Source organism: Folsomia candida, unplaced genomic scaffold, assembly GCF_002217175.1.
Source record: "Folsomia candida strain VU population unplaced genomic scaffold, ASM221717v1 Fcan01_Sc015, whole genome shotgun sequence".
Classification (NCBI taxonomy): domain Eukaryota; kingdom Metazoa; phylum Arthropoda; class Collembola; order Entomobryomorpha; family Isotomidae; genus Folsomia; species Folsomia candida.
In genome coordinates this window covers 315,987-336,328 of record NW_019091207.1, presented here as the reverse complement: position 1 = coordinate 336,328, position 20,342 = coordinate 315,987, and the positions used below count along the sequence as shown (strand labels likewise).

At 39.9% G+C, this 20,342-nt stretch overlaps 1 protein-coding gene across 4 annotated transcripts in view; it reads right to left on the bottom strand.

The window, feature by feature from the left end:
- Positions 1–2,596: 2,596 nt before the first annotated feature.
- LOC110856326 overlaps positions 2,597–20,342 on the bottom strand; it is a 71,883-nt gene continuing 54,137 nt past the window's right edge. For 3 of the 4 annotated variants that reach the window (XR_004836233.1, XR_004836234.1, XR_004836235.1), the window contains 15 exons: positions 16,413–17,180; positions 15,472–15,620; positions 15,333–15,392; positions 13,881–14,003; positions 13,773–13,806; positions 13,590–13,687; positions 13,403–13,469; positions 13,298–13,332; positions 13,103–13,212; positions 12,892–13,000; positions 12,423–12,460; positions 12,058–12,336; positions 9,398–9,515; positions 5,534–7,352; positions 4,709–4,847 (listed from right to left, as the gene is read on the bottom strand). Coding sequence is in view for 1 of the 4 variants with exons in the window: in XM_022104811.2 (XP_021960503.2) it covers positions 3,642–4,847; positions 9,398–9,515; positions 12,058–12,336; positions 12,423–12,460; positions 12,892–13,000; positions 13,103–13,212; positions 13,298–13,332; positions 13,403–13,469; positions 13,590–13,687; positions 13,773–13,806; positions 13,881–14,003; positions 15,333–15,392; positions 15,472–15,620; positions 16,413–16,785 (2,799 nt within the window). In the remaining 3 variants the exon portion in view is untranslated. Of the gene's footprint in view, positions 4,848–5,533; positions 7,353–9,397; positions 9,516–12,057; positions 12,337–12,422; positions 12,461–12,891; positions 13,001–13,102; positions 13,213–13,297; positions 13,333–13,402; positions 13,470–13,589; positions 13,688–13,772; positions 13,807–13,880; positions 14,004–15,332; positions 15,393–15,471; positions 15,621–16,412; positions 17,181–20,342 lie in introns of all 4 variants that reach the window. The other variant, XM_022104811.2, reaches the window with a different exon arrangement.

The window sequence follows — 20,342 nt, the reverse complement described above, 5'->3', positions numbered from 1 at the left end:
AAATGTGCAATTTTTAGCACGGGAAGAGGATGGAAGTTGAGTTTGCTTCATCCGCCTGTTAAAAATCGCCCGTTTTTCAACTTTGACCTCAAATATTTAGCCAAATTTTGACCATCGCAGAAACTGCCTGAAGAAACGTTGGTTGTATTGACATGGACCACATAACTTCGAAATTTCAACCAAATCGGAGGGTTACACTTCACACCATCGCATTGTAAGTTAAAGTTACTCTGGATTTAGTATAACTAGTTTAATTAATTCAGATTTTAGAGGGAATTTACCTTCCAAAAAGGTAAACTTATTTTTAAGAGTGGTCTGAGTAAACGAAATTGCGAGAATAAGTGTATCGAATGATCGACTTATTTATTTCTTGATTAAATTGAATGTGTACCTCGACAACGTGTAGATATTTTTGTGTGATATGTAAGCAACCAGATTGAAAATGTGTATACATATTTAAACCCAGGATAAGTTTGCAATATTGTATTATCGAAATACATATATATCAGGTTACGGATTTGCACCAGAGATTTGCACCCAGTATTTAATACATACTTAATATGACCCAATTTATTACACTGTTAACAATAATGTTACTTTTTTGAAAAATATGTAAATGCACTCTTAATTTTATATTAAGAGAACTGTACAAAATCCAGACTAAACTTTACTCTTTATCAAGTTAACGTTATACTCTGGGTTTTGTATAGTTTGATTAATATTGAATTTAGAGTATAAATTTTAGACTAGAGATTTAAGTTAATTAATTTTTAATACCATACATTAATGGACGGCATGACTGATCAAAGCACTTTGAATAACTGCAACCATGTACCGAATTGTTATTCAGATAAGATGAATAAATACACAAGTTTTGTTAACATTATTTGTAAATTTGGTGGTTTGATTTTTGTTAAAACAATGTTGTAAATGTTTATGAAAATGTATAACTAGAACTTGATTTGATGTTTTCCTACCTACGTATGTACTTATCTAAATATAAGCGTTAAATATTCTGTACACAACAGGGTTCAGATTTTGTCATCTCCGATTAATTAATTTGCTTACCGAATAAAAAAGAGATGAATGAAAATGAAAATTCTATCGTTTTTCCCCTCTGAATTATGCAACTGATTCCATATGATTAAAATTCAGAAGATGAGGCGAAGATTCAAATTTTGTAAGAGTTGGTATTTTAGACGTGCATCCATAAGATCTTCATGACCCACTTCCGACGCCCACCACCACGGAATGAATATGAATTTCTGACTTTGTTGTTATCTTGCAGGTGCAGAAATGTCATAACTTTTTATTCACGAGAGTATTATTGTGAGCCAGAGAAAATTTTTTTTTATTTCCGTTGAAATAAGATTGAGATTTCCGGAGACGTGGTTAAATAATTAATTAAAGGAGAAATGCAGTGGAAGATGTGCACACGAGACATTTTGCCAAATTGGTTTTTCATAAGACGCTTACTTAGCTTATTACATTAGGAAGGCTTACCTTTCAACCTACGCTACCAGTGGCCGCGGAAGGTGTGGGGACATGTGGGGACATTAACATTGTAGGATAGGGGAGGGATGGGTTTATATAAGATGGGGAGACAAATGAGGACATCGAACAACCGTGGGGACATTGTCCCTACTACGCTTCCGCGGCCACTGGTAACCAGGACAGTTACTGCTACTGCTACTATAAAGAAAATGAGTCCCAACTTCATCGTATCTGTGAAAAAATATAATTTTTTTATACATTTTTTTGACCCAAAAGTCCATAATCCTCGTTGAATGGGGGGCGGGGGGATTACGTGTCAACCTTGACGACTCGATAAGAATTACATCCATGTCTCTGACATTTGATATAATCTTAGATAAGTCTCTCTCTCTCTCGAAATACTTATTTTGAAATGAGTGACCTTTCTTTAATGACATTTGAAAAAATGTGTGTCCTGGTAAAAGCAACCAAGTTAAGTATTACATCACTAATGAAAATCTGACGTTGACAAGGTGGGTTGACTGACTCTGATAAAAGTAAAAGTTTGTTGTTGTAAAAGAAAGTCCTTCTCGTGGGCACTCTAAATCTTGAGTTACATAAGAGGAAGAAAAAGCTAATTGGATTAAGCGATAGTTTTCGTAGAAAAAAAGAACGAGGAAAAGTTTCGTCTTAATGTTTGGACTTTAGGTATTTGTCACTATTTGAAATTCAAATTTTGAATGCAATTCATTATCAAGAAAAACGTGTAAAAACATTTTTTTTTAAATTGGTCGTTAATTTTTGAAAAATCTGAAGATTTTCTCTCATACTATTTGCATGAAATACATATTGCATGAAAAATCGTACGAAAACTGGGAGGAAATGGAAAGTTTGAGTAGGTCTTATCTTACATTTCTGTAGTAGTGAGACTAATTTTAGTTGTTTTTATTTGCGTCTAATTCTTATTTTATGCAATTTATTGGCACATTTAGGAAAAGTAATTTTATGGATTTTCGAAAGGAAAATTATGGTTTGATCGTGCCGAATTTTTGAACTTGGAATCTGCAAAATTAAATTTTTTTATTAATTTTAAAAATAAAAAAATAGTTCTAAAAAAGTTGCATTTATTTTGTATGTAAACTCATTTATTTCATGAAATAGGTGATTTTTACTCTAACAATACATACATAAATGTCAATAATAATTTAAAGATTTGTCAGTGTGTGAGAGGAGGAGTGAGTCAAAAATCGTTCATAAGTAATTGTACATACATTCTTAAATATTTAAAACTAGGGTTAAATGTAATTACAACGTTTTCGTACCTAATATTTTAATTATTTGATCTATCTATAATATAATATGTACTTAATATTCTTCAGGAGATTTTTATTTTATATACATACATTTTTTATTTAGTAGTGAATCACAATGTAAAGGATTATCTGCTAGAAAACCCTTTCCTTTAATTAATTATTATGTAAATATTTAGAAATTGTACATATAATAATTTATTTAATTTGCATTTTTATTATATTGATGTATGTAGCATGTATAAAAGTTTGATTAAGAGACTTATGAACGCATTATGTAAATGCGTACAAACTAACATGGATAAGACAAAACATTCCTTATGTCAGTATTTAGTAACGCTTGATTTTTTTTGCTTATCAAGATTATGTGTTATCATAAAGTGTAGCACATGGTATTTCTATGTATTTTATTAAATTGTGTAATATATGTATTCTTATTTATTTTACATGATATCAAATTGTCGTATTAGTCACGTTTTTATGAAATTGAACTTTATCGAAAAACTTTTCCACTCTTGTATTTTGATGGCACGCTGAAGTTTCTTTTCCAAATTAAGTAATTAAATATAGAATAAAGTTGATAAAATATACCGTAAATCGAATAATTATTACAGTTTGGCAGCTCTTCTAAATAATAATAATAATATGCGTGTTTACATACAATCAATCTCTCTCAGCTCTTTACAAAAAAACTCAATCTACGACAAAAATTATGCTTTCTTCGTTAATATATTAACAAATAAAAATTTCTAAAATTAAGTAACAACAGGGCAAAATATGTAAATCTGCGTGAGAGAAAGTCTTTCTATAAAATTTTACTAAACTATAAAACTCCAAAAAAATAAAATAATGTAAATTTTAAACTTCTGTCCCATCATCGCCCGCAATTGCGGTTGAGGGATCATTAATTTTTTCGGGGGGTGTAGTAGTGACGACCCCATTTGAAATTTCTGCAGGATTTGCATTTACATTTTTCTTCACCGGCTTTGGAGGCGGTTTGGGTGGAACTTTCTTCCCCTTCGTGGGACTAGATCCCCTACTGCCGCTCGGCGTCGGAGTCCTATCAGTCTTAGTGCTGGGTTTATGCTTATCAGAGGGTGTGCTTATCGGTGCTTCCTCATCATTGTCCACCTCCACCGGCGAAGAGATGTGTTCCACCTCCTGAATCGGAGCAAAGTGGGAGATCGGTTGGCCTAACATGGATGGCGTGGGGGTTGACCTGAGGACATTGTGGCGCCCCAAAGTTCCCCCGATTAAACCCGGATGCGGGTGAAAATTGGGCGTCGAGGTGCCACCATTACCCGGTAAATTATCCAGGGAAAGTCTCGAACTCCCATCCGCCGTTGTTCTCGGTCCTAAATTATCATATTTCGGTCTCGCCTTCACAAACGGGAGGGAAATCGTGGCCGCGGAACCGGTCGGACTTGGAGGCCCCATTGGACTAGAAGCTGGGTCAAAGTTGGACGACGGACCGGGCGACCAACTCGGAACTCTGTGTCGTCTTGGCAGCGTCACATACCCGGGTCGCATCCCCGCCGGGACGAAGGCGGGTTGTTCCGCGGGAGAAAAGGGAAGTCCGAACGAGGGGCGGCCGCCACCCCCATTTGAATATATCGCTTGCGGGTGATTATACCCGAGACGGCTGGGATTTACGACGATTGACGGGTTTAATCCTTGCGGCGTTATCAACATCCGGGTAGAATCGGGCAGCGTTGATGTCGTCGAGGGTGCCGGGGATTCTTGAAATCGGGTGTGAGGAAGGTCCAACAAGTCGGGATATTCGGAGGACGGGCCGCCCCCGTGAGGTCCGCCGGTCAGCGCGTGTGACGGCGGGGGTGGGGCCATCATCTGAGCGGAGGAGGGGCGGTAGACGGACCCGTTTTCACCCGGGTAGGGGGACGAAGTGATGATATCCACCGATTGGGATCGCGCATCCGGTCCGACAAGATATTTTTCTTTCATTAAGAGCATCGTGGTTCCATCTTCGTCACCAACTTTTCCGGAACCCGGACTTCGGGATGAAGGCGTCAGGAGGAGTTGGCGTTGGTTCGGCTGGTCTTCGCCCTGTCGATAATTATTAAAATAATTATTAGATTGTGGGAATCATCATGGTCACAGAGAAAGTAAAAATAGTGGAGAAAGTTGCTTAAATTCTGGGCATGCAGAAAGACACAAAGAAAGAAAATAAGTACGTAATGAGGAGCAAGAGAACGAAATGAAAGCATTCATATATTCATTAAAGTGGCATCAATGAACTTCTCAAGGTTCGCAATCAATTATGCAGCACAAGACACATAACACGTGTACAGAACAAAATGAGGCTTTCTGGTCGAAAAACCGTCAGTAGCCGCGGAAGGTGTGGGGACATTAATATTGTAGGATGATAGGGGAGGGAGGGGTTTATATAAGATGGGGAGATGATGCGGACATCGAACAACCGTGGGGACATTGTCCCTCTGTCCTCACCCTTCCGCGGCCACTGGTCACTGATTGAATACATAAAACCATAAACTTAATAACACCCAATTTCGACTATTTCGAGTCATGCAAGGCAACGAAATCATCATCAACTAATTTAGTCCGCATTATTACTTGCAAAATAAGGGTCGTGTTATTATTAATCTTTTGCAAATGAATGAATACATAAAACCAAATATTTGAGGTGAGTTACACAGCAAAACCATAAACTTGTATATTAGCAAATCTTATAAATAGCGGTGGTATTATGTGTATCATAATTTCAATCTCACATCCAATCGAAGGCGGCCTCCCGTAACAGAGCTGACTCCAATTTTGTCTAATTAGAGGATTAATATTTAACTGGCCCTGTATCGATTTCACCCCCAAATTGTTCCTCAAATGTGTTGATGAAAAAAGTGAAAAAGCCGATTTTTCAACTCCACTCCCTCCACGTGTCAAGTTGTCAACTGAGGAAATATCCATCCATCCCGTCAACTCAACCTGTCATCATTCCTCTTCCCCCCTCCCTCCTGTCCCGGAAATGGAGAAAGTAGCAACAGAAATTTCGCCTGTTGGGCAATATTTGTGTGTATATTGAATAAAGGTTTTTATCGTCATTAAACCGGACCTGGTTTTGGAATCTTGATCGTTTTAGATGAGGTTGTGATGTGTGTTTGGTAAACAAGCAACATAGCAATTAAGTTAATCACATAGTCCGCATTCCGTTTCTCAACTCTCCTCCACCCCTCCCCCTCCGCCCGTCTGGGTTTCCTTTGTTATCTGATTTTGTGTCAAAATTGGCTGCTGACTGCTCCTTGACTCCTCTTGATCCCCGCATTTCATTGAATTATTTTCCCTTTCTGAACAATTATTATGTTTTTGTTGTTGTTGCTCAAAAGCACGCGTATTGTACGATGAACTTGAGCCACTTGGCGACTGCTGCTGTTGTGCCGATGATAAATGAGCTGCCTTGTCGACGAGCGGGTTATAATTGCAGGAGAGGGTTGCATACGTCGTCAAATCGCGTTGCGGCGGTGGGGGCGGGACTTTCTCCGGTAATCGCATGCTTCTCGAGATCGAGGCGTAATTACTGGGACAGAAGGAGTGCACTGGAACCAGGGAGGAAGGCGGGGAGGGAATTTGACACTCGGTCGTGCGACTCATAACGACGAGATTGTCGTTTTCGAAGCGGGTGGATTTTTCATTGTTTTGGGGGTAGGGGGAATTATTATTGTGGGGGTGGACGTGGGGGTGATGGTGGTGACCATGATTTTGTTGTACATAACCCCCACAACAATGCTCGTATTGTTGCTGCATGTTTGTACAGCAGGCCGTATTTCTTGACGGTCCAAACTGCAACGGGGGTGGTAGCACGATCTCTTTTTCGTCTGCCTGCTGCGACACGAGAATCATCTCTGCCGAGGGATTATTGTAAGGCGAAGGATGATGGTGGTGATGGTGAAAGTATGTTGTTCCCGAGTTCTGTGAAGATGGTGTTACCGGGTCTAAAACCCCGATTCGGGAGCCCGGCGAGGAATTAGAGGGAGGATGCAGTTCTATCATTTCATGGTGAAAGATGGGTTGATATTGACCAGAAGAATCACAAAATGTGGAAGACGACGAAGGACCATTCGAGGTGGAGTTGGAGGAATCTTCCCGTTGAAACGTGCACCTGGTCGGCCTTCGGGTGTAAGTTCCCCCCATTCCGCCCCCGCCCCCACTATTCGCCGGGGAATTATTTGTACAATGCATCGGATTAATGCGATATGTGAGCTCGACATCGGCGGAACACGGGACCGTGACGGATTTCCCGTGCCGCCCAGTCTGCGCCAGGGAGGAAGTGGGGCACGGGGGATGAGTTTGCGACTGTTGGTGATGCTGCTGCTGGTGGGATGAGGGACTGGAGGATGCGGAGTTTCTCAAGTGCTGAAGGGATGAGGGGGGAGGGTCTCCGCCCGAAGAAAATCGGGGCGTGGGGGCTGAGGACGTGGGGGAATCGCGAATTTTTGTGAGTTGGGGGTCCAACTTGGAGGATTTCGAGGATGTGGACGAGGACAGGTTGGGGCACTCGATGTACCCCGATCCTCCACCGTTCAGCTTGCCATCATTCTAGAAAAAAGGGAATGACAGGATAAAAACATCCCTGGAGAGAGAATTCCGCCGCTCTTAGCTTTTCCATTAGAACACAACTCTTCTGTCTCCTCTGTGTCGTGATGTGAAGTCTGTGCGCCAATCAAGGATGGGGGGGGGAGAGAAGCAAAAACAAAGCGGTATACGTATTATGGGGGGCTTTCTTCACCTTTTTTGAGCTATTATGGAGGGAAATATAGGGTACAAAGTGAAACTAGGAGGACATTGTTTCGGATTTGCTACATTTCTTGCACCAATGTAAGAAAGGTTGGGTTACCAATGTAAGAAATAAGCACCATCTAGCCATGCGCCGCATCAAGTATGCGCGGCGGAGAATAGCATAGTTTTTGCAGGTCAAAATACCTGCTAGAAACCACTTTCTTTTCATTGTTTCTTGCATTCAGTGTTTCGTTTCTTGCAGATTTGATACATTTCTTGCAGTGCAAAGCAATAAAATGCAAGAAACTGGGAGAAAGTGCAAGAAATATGCGCCATTTAGCCATGTGCCGTATGAAGTATTTACAGCAGCGGGGCGTCATTTCTTGCGCCTAGCATTTCCTGCAGGTCAAAATATTCCCCTGCAAGAAACCACTTTCTCTCCGTTATTTCTTGCAAACGGTTACTTTCACCTGAACGAAACACTGACAACTCGGACAAGAAATCATGTCATTAAACTTGACAAACTCGGTTACAAAAGTTAGCCTATATCCACTCCACTCCTGCCCTGGATTGGACTGGATGTCCCGAGACAAAACGGTTAAGCAGGTATGTAGGTAATATATCTAATAACCCGCTTTAGAGTGTATCACATTACGGCATGATTGCGTTACGTTGAACGAACGTCCATCTGAATCTTTCAAGTGTTCGGGAATGGGACGATGGGACTGGAAAAGTTTTACTTACAGATCAATCGCCACTGCTGCTCCGGATGGGTGAATGCTTTGAACTTTCACCCACTTCAACTTCATGCACATTACTCATTCTCTCAATATGCTAACAACCATATTTATTAGGATGAAGATCAAAGTGCCAAATCCAAACTGTGCTACACCGTACTCAGAATCGTCTCCTTTCTCCCAGAAGGGGTGACGTTACAGAAGTGGCCGCGGAAGCTGTGGGGACATTAGCATTCCAGGGGTTTGTACAAGATCGAATCGAATAACCGTGGGAACATTGTCCCCCCCTGTCCACAGCTTTCCGCGGCCACTGTGTCACTCTGACGAGAGCTTGTCTGCTGTCCGTGTGACGGTGTCATTGCGAATAAGTGGGTGCACACATGCTCATGATCGTGCATTGATTTTGCGTCTCTAGCTAAAATATTTACTCTGCATAATCCCCTCGTTCCTTGGTCACATGCTTCCTTTCCCCACGCGCTGCACTGCCTGAGATAATCGCCCTTTGGAATGTGCATGCATCGATATTTAGCTAAAAATACCAACCTGCTGAACTTTTCTGGGTGGTGTGGGAACGTCCACGTATTACGTTAGAAGAAAAAAAAAGATTTTTAGACTACCCTTCCACCCCTTTCCTATCAGACTCCTTTTAAACTGGACATGAGCACGTGACTACGAAAGCCGTGGGGACAGGTGGGGACCTTAACATTGTAGGATAGGGGAGGGCGGGGTTTCTATAACATGGGGAGACGATGGGGATATCGAATAACCGTGGGGACATTGGTTGTCTGTTCACTCGCTTCCGCGGCCACTGAACACTAGTAAGATACACGACCCTAAACCACCCTCCCACCTTTTTGATAACGTAATATATGGACGTCCCCTTTACGCAAATATGAATCTTAACCGAATCACGTTTTTTTTAAATGAGGGAAATACTAATACATCAACTTAAAACTTAAATCATGCCAACAATTCCGTTCTACAGCGAAAACCATAAGAGAAAGTAAAACAAAAGGAAAAGCGTGTTTTTGTGACATGACACTGGGCATTTGGTGATTGAGAAGAAGGGGAAAGACGAGTTTATAACAGATTTTTAGCCGAGATATTGAAGATTTTGTGGAGATTTACCTTGAGATCTTGTGCTCTGGTTGTTTTCACGCGTCTTCTCCGCGAACAAAAGCAGACGAGAGTGATCAGCGTGGTGGCAAATACGAGAACGGCGAGGGTAGTGATGAGAATCCAGATCCTGTGGAGGTTTCATGTGTGATAAGTATACTATCTTTTTATTACTAACAATGGAGGTCTCCCAACGTATGCTCTCCGATTTTTTTGGAAAATTAGTGTCAATCGATCAAAAATTTAATAAACCGTAGTAACGTTAGAAGTAGCTCACCCTGCAATAATTTGAATATCACTTTGCACCAATGGTGCCGAATTAGCCGACAAAATATGTGCATAAGCATTTGCAGGGTGAGCTAATATAGTTTTGATTTAAATTCGGACCAAAGGTGCTGAATAACCGCAAGTATAAAATTTATATGTTTTAGCATCAATGGTGCAGAATAATGGAACAAATAGATGTAGAATTTTCAAAAAATTTTGCAACAATGGTGCAGGATAATCAGGTAGAATACCTAAATACAGGTCATGTAGTTTTGCACCAATGGTGTAGAATAAGGCGACAAAATAAATATCCAATTTTGACATAATTTAAATTTTTAGCCCGAGTCAGGGCTTATGGAACCATCATGTCCGTCCGTCCGTCCGTCCGTCTGTCCGTCTTACGATAACTCTCGTTAAACTCATCCTATCGACTTGAAATTTGCTACACATGTAGTATGGGGCAAATGAGGAGTTAAGTTCGAAGATGGGCGAAATCGGTCAAGTGGTTGACCAGTGGGGGTCATATAGGTGGATGGGGTATTATGCATCAAAATTTCAAAATTGTCATAGAAGGCAGAAATTTGGCACTGAGGTTGCTAATGGTGTCTAATGAAAGAGTATGAATTTAAGTTTTAAAAAATTTTATTTTGAAAGACCCTAGGGGGTGACCCATACTGATTTGTCAAAATCGTCATATCGAGTTGAAATTTGGTAGATAGGTTGCGTATGGGGTTTAAGGAAGAACATTAAATGAAATTGGTCAAATTTTTTATCTGGAGGGACCCGAGGGGGTGACCCATATCGATTTTTGAAAATCATTTAATTGAGCTGAAATTTACCATTGACGTTTCTAATAGCTCCTAATGAAATAATATGAAGTTAAATTAGTAAAATTTTTATGTGGAGCGATCCTAGGGGGTGGCCCATACCGATTTTTATAAATTGTCTTAAAAAGATGAAATTCGGTATGGTGATACTTAATGGTCTCGTATGGAAGTATATCAAGTTAAAAGCGAACAAAGTGGAACTAGAGTAGCCTAGGGGGTGACCCATAAGCTATTTTAAAAATTGGTAACTGATATTCGAGAAATTGGTCATACTTGAATTGGCGAGATGAGAAGAAATAAAATTAAAGTGAAAGCTATTCATTGCGTTTTCTATACAGTTCAAAAAGGCACGCAAAAAGGCAAATAGGCAAATAGGAACAAATAGCAACAAGGCTGACTTTTTGCACACACTGGTCACCCCCATTGGTTTGGAAAACGGGCGTAGACGACTAAAAGTTGGCATGGTCCTGCAGGGTTAGATTAGCTTAATAAATGTAAAGTAAACTTTAAGATTTTTTTGCCAGGAGGACCCAGTGGGGTTTTTGGAATTGGTTAAAGAAGCTGCAATTTTGCAGCGACGATTGCGAATAATTCGCAATCGACAAAAATTTCCCCATAATGACCGGTACCAACTACTATTAGTAGTTGGTTTGTACCGGTCACTTGACAAACATTTGGAAGAGGACTCTGTCCCTGACTCGGGCTATATAAACACTGCACACTGTAGGTTTTTGTCAAGAAATCATGATTCCGTAGTGTCAAATTTTTGTTACTATTTTCATCAGTTATTCTGCAGTTTTGGTGCGGTTCGCATCGATTCCCCCAATTGTTTCGCATCAGTTTAAATAACCGATTGTTCGGTACCAACGGTGCTACCTATTCCAAAATTGTAGTCCTTTCTCGATCTATTTTGCACAATTAATTCGCACCATTTGCGCCACGGATTGTTCGACCCCAATGGTGCGTCTAATTTATTCAATAATGGTCATGGGGATTATTAATTAGCATCAATTGATGCAAAAAACTCGTGAACACACAGACAGACGGACGGACGGACAGGAGGAATTCAATAGCTCTCGTGCTACGCAGTGTGAGCTAATAAGTATGAAATTTGCGAAAGACGCGATCTCCCAATGGGCACGTTTGGCAGAGATATTTGCATCCGAAGAGGAGAAAACACGCCTTAAAGTTTACAAATTTTACACTTTCCAAATTTACTGTGCGCTTTCTCCTCTTCGGATGCAAATATCTCAGCCAAACGTGCCCATTGGAAGATCGTGTATAGTGGAATCACTTGTGCGTGTCACCTCATTTGCATAATTTGACGCATTCGCGAGAGACATAAAGTTTATTCAACATGGAAAGCCCGCATTGCAAAAAATTGGCACAGTGAGATTTATATATGCAAATGAGGTGACAAGCCTAAGTAAGAGCAAAGTATTTTGCAAATTCGTATCCATCAACTTTCAAATTTGTGATCCATTGACACAAGTTTGCCCAAAATCTGAGGGCATCCTCTAGGAACCCTCCCTTGTACGAGAATAATGTGAAAAATAGCCCTAAATCTGTTCCCCGTACCATCCCGTGTCTCGATAAGCTCCAGCGGCAAGTCCACCTAATCCGTGACCAACTCCAGCTCCGGAAGGCACATCTTGAAAATTGAGTGTGAGATTTTTCTCCACCACGCCTCCCGAATTGCTTCCGACACACGTGTATTCCCCCGCATCCTCTGGATCCGTTTTCTGTATCGTCAAATTTACCCACCGGCCCCGATAGTCGTCCGTATTCGAGTATGGATCCTCCAATTCCCACCCTTCCTCTCCGCCAATGTGAAGGTAGTATGATTTCCCGTAAGAGCTATGTAAATGTAAATTCGAACTTAAATTTCCTAAAAACTTTTGGAAATTTTTTTAGCTGGAAATTTTTTTTTTGAAAATTCTTACCGTGAGTTATTGGTCAGCACTTGACCGTCTCTGACCCACTGAAGGTTAAATAAAAATTAAATATTAATTAAATATGTAACAAGGACCAATCAAAAGCATGCATGAATTATTGCATTCCCTGGTAGAAATTTTTGACCATTTTCTTCAGAAATTTTACATAAGTTTCTGGACAAAAACTGTAGCGATTTGTGCATAAAACTTAGCTAATCTAAATTTGGACCCAGTCCCTGCAGAAATTTGGCCAGATTTTCTGCAGAAAAATTGTACATCTACAGACAACTATGCACGCAAAATTTAGCAATACGGTTCTGCAGAATAAAACGCACAGAAATTTTCGCCAGGATTATGTAAAAAAAAAATATGCAGAATACAATATGCACCGAGATTTTGTAAATTACTCGATACGGTAATTTCTACCAGGATTATTCAACAACTATTTTATGAGCAGGTATCATTAATTGTTTGTCACCTTGAGGTCGGGGGGAGGATTTCCCCGTACGAGACACTGGAGCGTTATGTCGCTTCCAATATCGGTATGCACGAGGAGAGCATCCGTAGGCTTCCCGTTAATTTGTACGCTGAAAAAAAAAATCATGAGTTAACGCCTTATTTACCTTTGTTCTACGCATTTAGGCACAATTATAATCATAATTAATAAAACTAACTATACTATTTCATACCTAACAATTTCCGGTCTACAAGAAAAATCAAGTGAAACAAGTTGATCCCACGCGAAATTTGAGACAATTGCAGGTTCCGCACATCGGGTGTGATGTTGGAACAAGTTTTTCTGAAATTAATGAAATAGATAAATGAAATTATGAAAACTACTTAATAATTTCCCCATTGAAAAACCACTTGAAACTATTTCATACCTGGATAACCCAATCGCGCAGGGTTTTAAGACGACCTGTTTTAAGAAGTTCGTAAAAGTTTAATACGATAATTAAAACACTTATCAAAAGTAATAATGAGCTTACAATCACACTTCCACGGGTTTCCGGCGAGTTGTAAACTTTTTAATTTAGTCAGGGGTTTGAGTAGCTCCTTAAAAATAATCATAAGTCATTATGCAAATTAGTTATGTATTTATACTGACTGAAAAAGTATGCAAGTAGCTGTTAAATAATTACGAGTTGTGATGCAAATTAGTCATAAAGTACTTACTCTGGAAAGATAAGTGAAGCGATTCCCGGATAAGGAGAGACTTTCTAAAACGCTCAATTTTTCAAACGCCTTCTTCGGCAGGGTGGACAATTGGCAATCTGATAAGTTGATAAGTTAGATAACCAGTTATCTAAATGTGCTATTAAGCATGAAATATTAAATACAATTTTGGTACATATTTACCTGATAGGTCGAGTAGCTTAAGGTACATTAGCGGCTAAAAGTATGAAATTATGGATTAATTAATGTCATTTTTATCAATTAAATGTATGTCGTCAATGCTTAATTTACCGGAAATGAGGATCCAGTCAACTTTGTTAAAGGATTCTTCGATAACTTCAACTCACGCAGTCTTACATTCGACTCAAAAGTTTCCATCTCGATTCCAGATACGAGATTACCACTCAAATCTAACTGTAATTCGGTAATAGATTAGGTTAGACCATCATCGTTCTAATTATTAAGGGTCCATTGTATGAGGGCTTTGAATTGAAATTTTGTGTCGTGTCTCAACTTTCCCTTGTTCCATGAATTCAAATAGTGATTTTGAAACCGGTTCATCTCGTTTTAAAAAAATGAAGATTTTATTCCATCCAAAAGTCGATAAATTTTAGATTTGTAAAGCTTGGAAGTTAGAATTTTGATTTTTTTCTCATTATTTTGTAGAGTAATGCACAATAGTGAGAAAATAGGAATTATAGTTTTTCCGTGATAACTTGTTTCATACTTAACATAGCTCAGAGATTAATGCATGAATAGAAAGATGAGAAGTTGCCACATTTCGATACTGTATCATTTTCATTCCGAACGATAATTCAAAAGACCGATTTTCCATGTAAAGTCTGATACAGTTTGTGTCGAGCAGGGAATTTTGGGTAGGCAAAGATTCTCACAAGCAATCTGGGCTTCTGTACGACCAATGTACAGAAGACAGGGCTATCTCGCCTACACTACACTCGATACACGGTGTTTACCATACCACAGGTAGCATCTCACGGTAACCGGAACCGCTTATACTAAGTGACATATCTTCGTGTCAGATAGAGGACTGATCTCTACTGATTGCGGGTTACCATGCCCTGTACACATTAGTGATACTGCTATAGCGTGAGTATTATTTCCATTAGTAATTCGTACCGAAATTCCTATAGCTTGTTCTTATCCAAATTCTTCTACATACTTAATTAGATTATCTCTGAAACTGATTATTGTGCTGAGCTCTACGGAATCTCTCCTGTTAGCTTTAAACCATAAATCGTTTCGGTCTTATAATTGGCACTCATTCTAAATCATCATATCTCTTTCCTATATCACTCTCGCACGTAGCTCCAATCTAGGATCACGAACCTATTCCAATGGTAATGCATGTATTTTATACAGAGTATTTGCAGTAGGTGCATAATTAAGTACACTTAGCATATACCACTATATATACATATATCCATCACGTAATAATGTATTATTCTATACGTATTTACACGCATAATCCATTACAATTTTTTATCTATTTTATATTTATTTTGTGATGGAAGAAAAAAATCAAAATTTTAACCTAACTTTTCCAATCTAAAATTTATTAATTTTTGGAGGCAATAAAATCTTCATTTTTTGGACAGGAACAGGTTTCAAGATCACCATTTGAATACATGGAACAGGGGAAAGTTGAGACACAAAAATTTAAATTCAAAACCCGTATACAATGGAACCTTAAAAAATTGTTCATGAATGATTTTTGTCACTTACTTCTATCATAATCGTCAAGTCACGAAAAGCATCGCGATCGATTCGTTCGATCCGACAATTCTGAAAAATTAAGGTTAAAATTCATTCAGTGTTTTAATTCATAAACGGGAAACAATTCAATCAATCGATAAGTCCTTACCTGTAGAAACACTTTTTGTAGATTAACAAGCCCAACTTGTTTGAACGCGTCCTTCGGTAAATATTTTATTGTAATCCCACCCATTTCAAGCACTTGTACTTCTGCACTCAACCCAGAAGGGATCGAGGTCCAGTGAGAACCTCGGCAATCTAGGGCACGCAGGATAAAAAATGGATGAAAATCATGGAAATGTCACAACACTCATTTATTAACTATTTTCCTTAATTGGTTTACAAGAAGGAAAATTCTTCTCAATCAATGTTACTCAAACTGACAATGGAACCTTTTTTCAAGCTACACCGTGATCGACTAGCGAGTTACGTCAAAAAATCAAGCCAAAAATTAGGAGTCACGTGATACTTATCCTTCCGTTGAATGGCCCCTTTGAAGACAAATATTAGGGGTCAAAGTTCGCATTCCTCCCTGGTTTTCGCCCCGTTTAGGAAAAATCAAGAGAAAATTTGCTCAAAATTGAACTAAACCGCTAATATTTTTCTTCAAATGGGCCATTCAACGGAAAGATGTGTCACGTGACTCCTAATTTTTGGCTCGATTTTTTAACATAACTCGCTAGTGGATACAGGTGTAGCTTGAAAAAAGGTCCCATTTTGAGTCATATTTTATGATAAAAATTTCCAGTGTTTCGTTTCTTGCAGGTTTGGTTCAAGAAATTCGGAGAAAGTGCTCGAAATATGCGCGCACAGTCACTCGCCCTAAGAATTATAGCGGCGGGGCGCAATTTCTTGCGCCTTGCATTTCTTCCAGGTCAAAATATGTACCTACAAAAAAAACACTTTCTCCGTTATTTCTTGCCCGTGGTTAAACCACCCGAAACACCGAAAACTGCATGCAATTCAACAATCTGACCAAGATTTAAGCCCAGAATTTCCTCCCCACTCGAACAACATTCTTTTAGAATTAATTTGTGCAAAAATACCCACCTGCAGTTTTCTTCCCCGACACCCACGTACACTTGCAGCCCGTGGGACATTGTAACGTCCAGTCTTCCGTGCCTCCCACACTGCCCAAACAAAAAACCAATAGAAAGGCAACCACGACCAGTCCGGGCCATAAAGTCCGCCAAGATGTTAATGATCTCGGCAGCATTCCTCCTCCTCCTCCTCTGCCAAGTGGGAATTTCACTGGGGATGGTGGCGGCCCTGACAATGGCGGCGATTTCATTATGGCACCAGCACAACAACTTTCAGAGTGCGGGTGCCAAATTCTTTTATGAGAGCTAGCTTTCTTTTTCAGCTTGGTCGCATCCCCACTTTCTCCATCACGACCACCAAGTTGATGCTCATTGTTCCTCATATCTCACCATTTCCACTGTACAATTCTTTCCAATAAACTTCTTTCCGCGGCTGCTTTCTCCGAATATTATAAATGTCTGTTTGCGAGTTCACTTTCACTTTCACTCACATTCCTAAAACTGTTTTAGAATTACATTACATCACTTTCTGGACAAGGGGGGGAGCGTATTTTTTTGAAGAATTATTTATTTATGAGGGGAACTGCTAAGCTCTTAGTTCATGGTGGTTCCACTTTGTTAAAATTACTGCTTTCTCCTCCACGTCTGACTTTCTCTTTTTAGTGTGATGAGGTTATCGTGGTGGTGAAGAAGAAATTCAGGGTTGTGGGAACCTTTGGTCTGACCTGGATTGGATTTCCGGAAAGCTGACCTTTCTCTCTGCTTGTGGTCTGGTTATCTGAAAAATGCCAAAGAAAATTTCCCGTTAGCACAAGCTGATTGATTTTCTTTGGGGGCAAAAGTAAATAAAAATGAGAATTGTTGCAACATTAAAGCAAACAAACGAAACGACGCTAGCTCTTCAATTATTTGAGACAGCGTGACGTGACCAATTCACCCACATATTTACGACAAATGACGTACATATGTATGTACACAGATAGGTATGCCTGCCCCCTAACACGGACACTAATCATCGGGGGTACATTCAACATTTAGGAGACAATCAATGCAATAATTATTTCCGTCTGGTTTGTTTTTGAGAACGCGACGCTGTCCAAGTCGTTAAAATTAAACCCTTTTGGGGGCAATGCTTACATAAATAAAGAAACGTTTAATTGGTTCAGATCGATGTGGGGATGCTAAGCGTGTTTGTAGCCCGACTGACGATGTACTAACAACAACGCTACGTGCTACATATGTATGTATGTATGGGCAGTGGCCGCGGAAGGTGTGGGGACATGGGGGGACGTTAACATTGTAGGATGGGGGAGGCAGAAGTTTATATAAGATGGGGACATCGAATAACCGTGGGGACGAGATTGTCCCTCTGTCCTAACACTTCCGCGGCAACTGTTCGTTTGGCATTATCATCACTATTTATCATGTACAAACAGTGGCCGTGGAAGCCGTGGGGACATCTGGGGGCATTAAAATTGCATATAGGATAGGGGAGAAAGGGGTTTATATAACATGGGGAGATGATGGAAGCCTTGAACAACCTTGGGGACATTGTCCCTCTGTCCCCACACCCTTCCGCGGCCACTGTGCATATGTATGAGTCACGATGTCATTCATACTTCGTTTGAGAGATACTCTGATAAGTAAGCATCAATTTTTGTTTGGGTTGCTTTTAGCTTGGTCAAAACATAATCTCGTATGTATCTCGTAGGCTGGCTGGCTGGCTCGACAGACGGTAAATAAAGGTGATGTAACAATGAGCAAATCCAATTTCACCCATGAGCCCACACGACGATTGGAAAATACACGGGGGAAGAGTAGTAAGTCATTTCAGGTCCGCTTTAATATCATCATCAGCATCGCTGTGTAATTGTTTCTGTGATGTAACATTATTGCATCTAGAGAGATCCGTGTGTGTATGTGTTCAGTGGTTGCGGAAGGGCTGTGGCGGCATTAAAATTGTAGGATGGGGGAGGGACAAGTTTGTAGAAGATGGGGACATCCCATAACTGGGGGGACATTGTCCCTCTGTCCCCCCTCACGCTTCCGCGGCCACTGTTTCTAGAGAGCTGAAACTTCTAGAGACCTGTGTGTATGTTGTGTATTCAGTGGCCGCGGATGCTGTGGGGACATCAAAATTGTAGGATGGGGGAGGGAGGGGTTTATATAAGATGGGGAGATGATGGGGACATCGAACAACCCTGGGGACATTGCCCCTCTGTCCCCACCAACACTCTTCCGCGGCCACTTTCCCTAGAGAGCTGAAACTACGTACCAAATCTTTCTGCAACGTCGTATACTAACAAGTATTTTGACAGGTGGGGCGGAAAATGATACATGAGCAGGTAATTTGGACAAGGTGAAAATGGACAATTACTTCCCTCCAACAACATCCAATCCACCCATCAAACCTTACTCAGCCAAAGCAAACATAATCATTTCCGCTTTCACGACGTGATCATCAACCACAGAGAGCGAGAGAGTTGTGTAATAACAATCATAGCCTACTAACCCGCTTAAATATTGACTTAATATTGCTTTTTATTCGGATAAAAATTGCATTTCCGCGTTATATATTTCTCCATCGGGACGATAATTTCTTTGTATTTGGACATATTTAGTACAGAGGTGCACAATGAAATAGTGTTTTTTTCGCGCTGTAAGAAATTTGCTGCTTGATGGCTTAAAATTTGCATAACGAATTTGCAATAATTTTGGGGTGGTCCATTGATGGTTTTCGCGATACAAGCCAAAATGTGCGAATTTCTGACTAATTTTTAAAAATTTGACTTAAAATAGTCCAAACTTGATCAAATACTACTGCGGAAATAATTCCAGAAACTTATTTTTTTAGACACATTATAAAAATCCACACGCAACGAAACAATAATTACTTACAATGGAGGCGCAAACTATGTTCAGCGCAGATAATTTTTTGACCATGTTAGTTTGGAAGACCAAGTCTTTTGAAACAACATTTGGTTTGGCTCTTGAGCAGATGCGCAAAATTCGCCACTTTATAGGCGCCGCAAGTTCGCAAAAACGCTTGATTTTTCAATGTACGGTCGAGCGCGAGCTCAGCTTTTTTCCGTCTCTGTCGCTCACTCTCTCACTTCCACGCGAGGGCATTTACCCCGCAACCCTTCATCCGCATTTTTCATCAATAATTCCGAATTGTTATATTTTTAACTATAAATTTCCCCCAATTTCGTAATGTTATAAACAAAATTTATCTTAATAGAAAGTATCAACACTCTGTTGTCAAATAATTTTTATACCTTGTTCAGAAAAGTTTTGACTGTGACGATAAAGACCCTATGCAGACCAGAGGATTGCAGAAATTCTTGTCCAAAAATCTTATCAAATTACGAAATTCCGGGTGAATTAATTTCAAAATTTATAGTTAAAAATATAACAATTCGGAATTATTGGTGAAAAATGGGGATGATGAAGGATTACGACGTCAATTGTCGTCAATATCTTCGCGTCGGAGCGAGAGAGTGAGCGACAGAGACGGAAAAAATGAGCTCGCGCTCGACCGTGCATTGAAAAATCAAGCATTTTTGCGAACTTGCGGCGCCTATAAAGTGGCGAATTTTGCGCATCTGCTCAAGTGCCAAACCAAATGTTGTTTCTAAAGACTTGGTCTTCCAAACTAACATGGTCAAAAAGTTATCTGCGCTGAACATGGTTTGCGCCTCCATTGTTAGAACTCATCCAGAAAATACCAGATTGCATTTCCGCATTATATATAAAAAAATATTCCTTTATATTTTTAGACAAAATCCAATCCAATCCACACCCAACCCAAGCAAATAAAATAATTAAGCTCATCCAGAAAAATGGGGACTTGTCACATCAATTATTGAACCACACATTGAACTGAATCAAGTCACAGACTCATTATCCACTTCCTGTCCAATACAAGATCACCCTCACA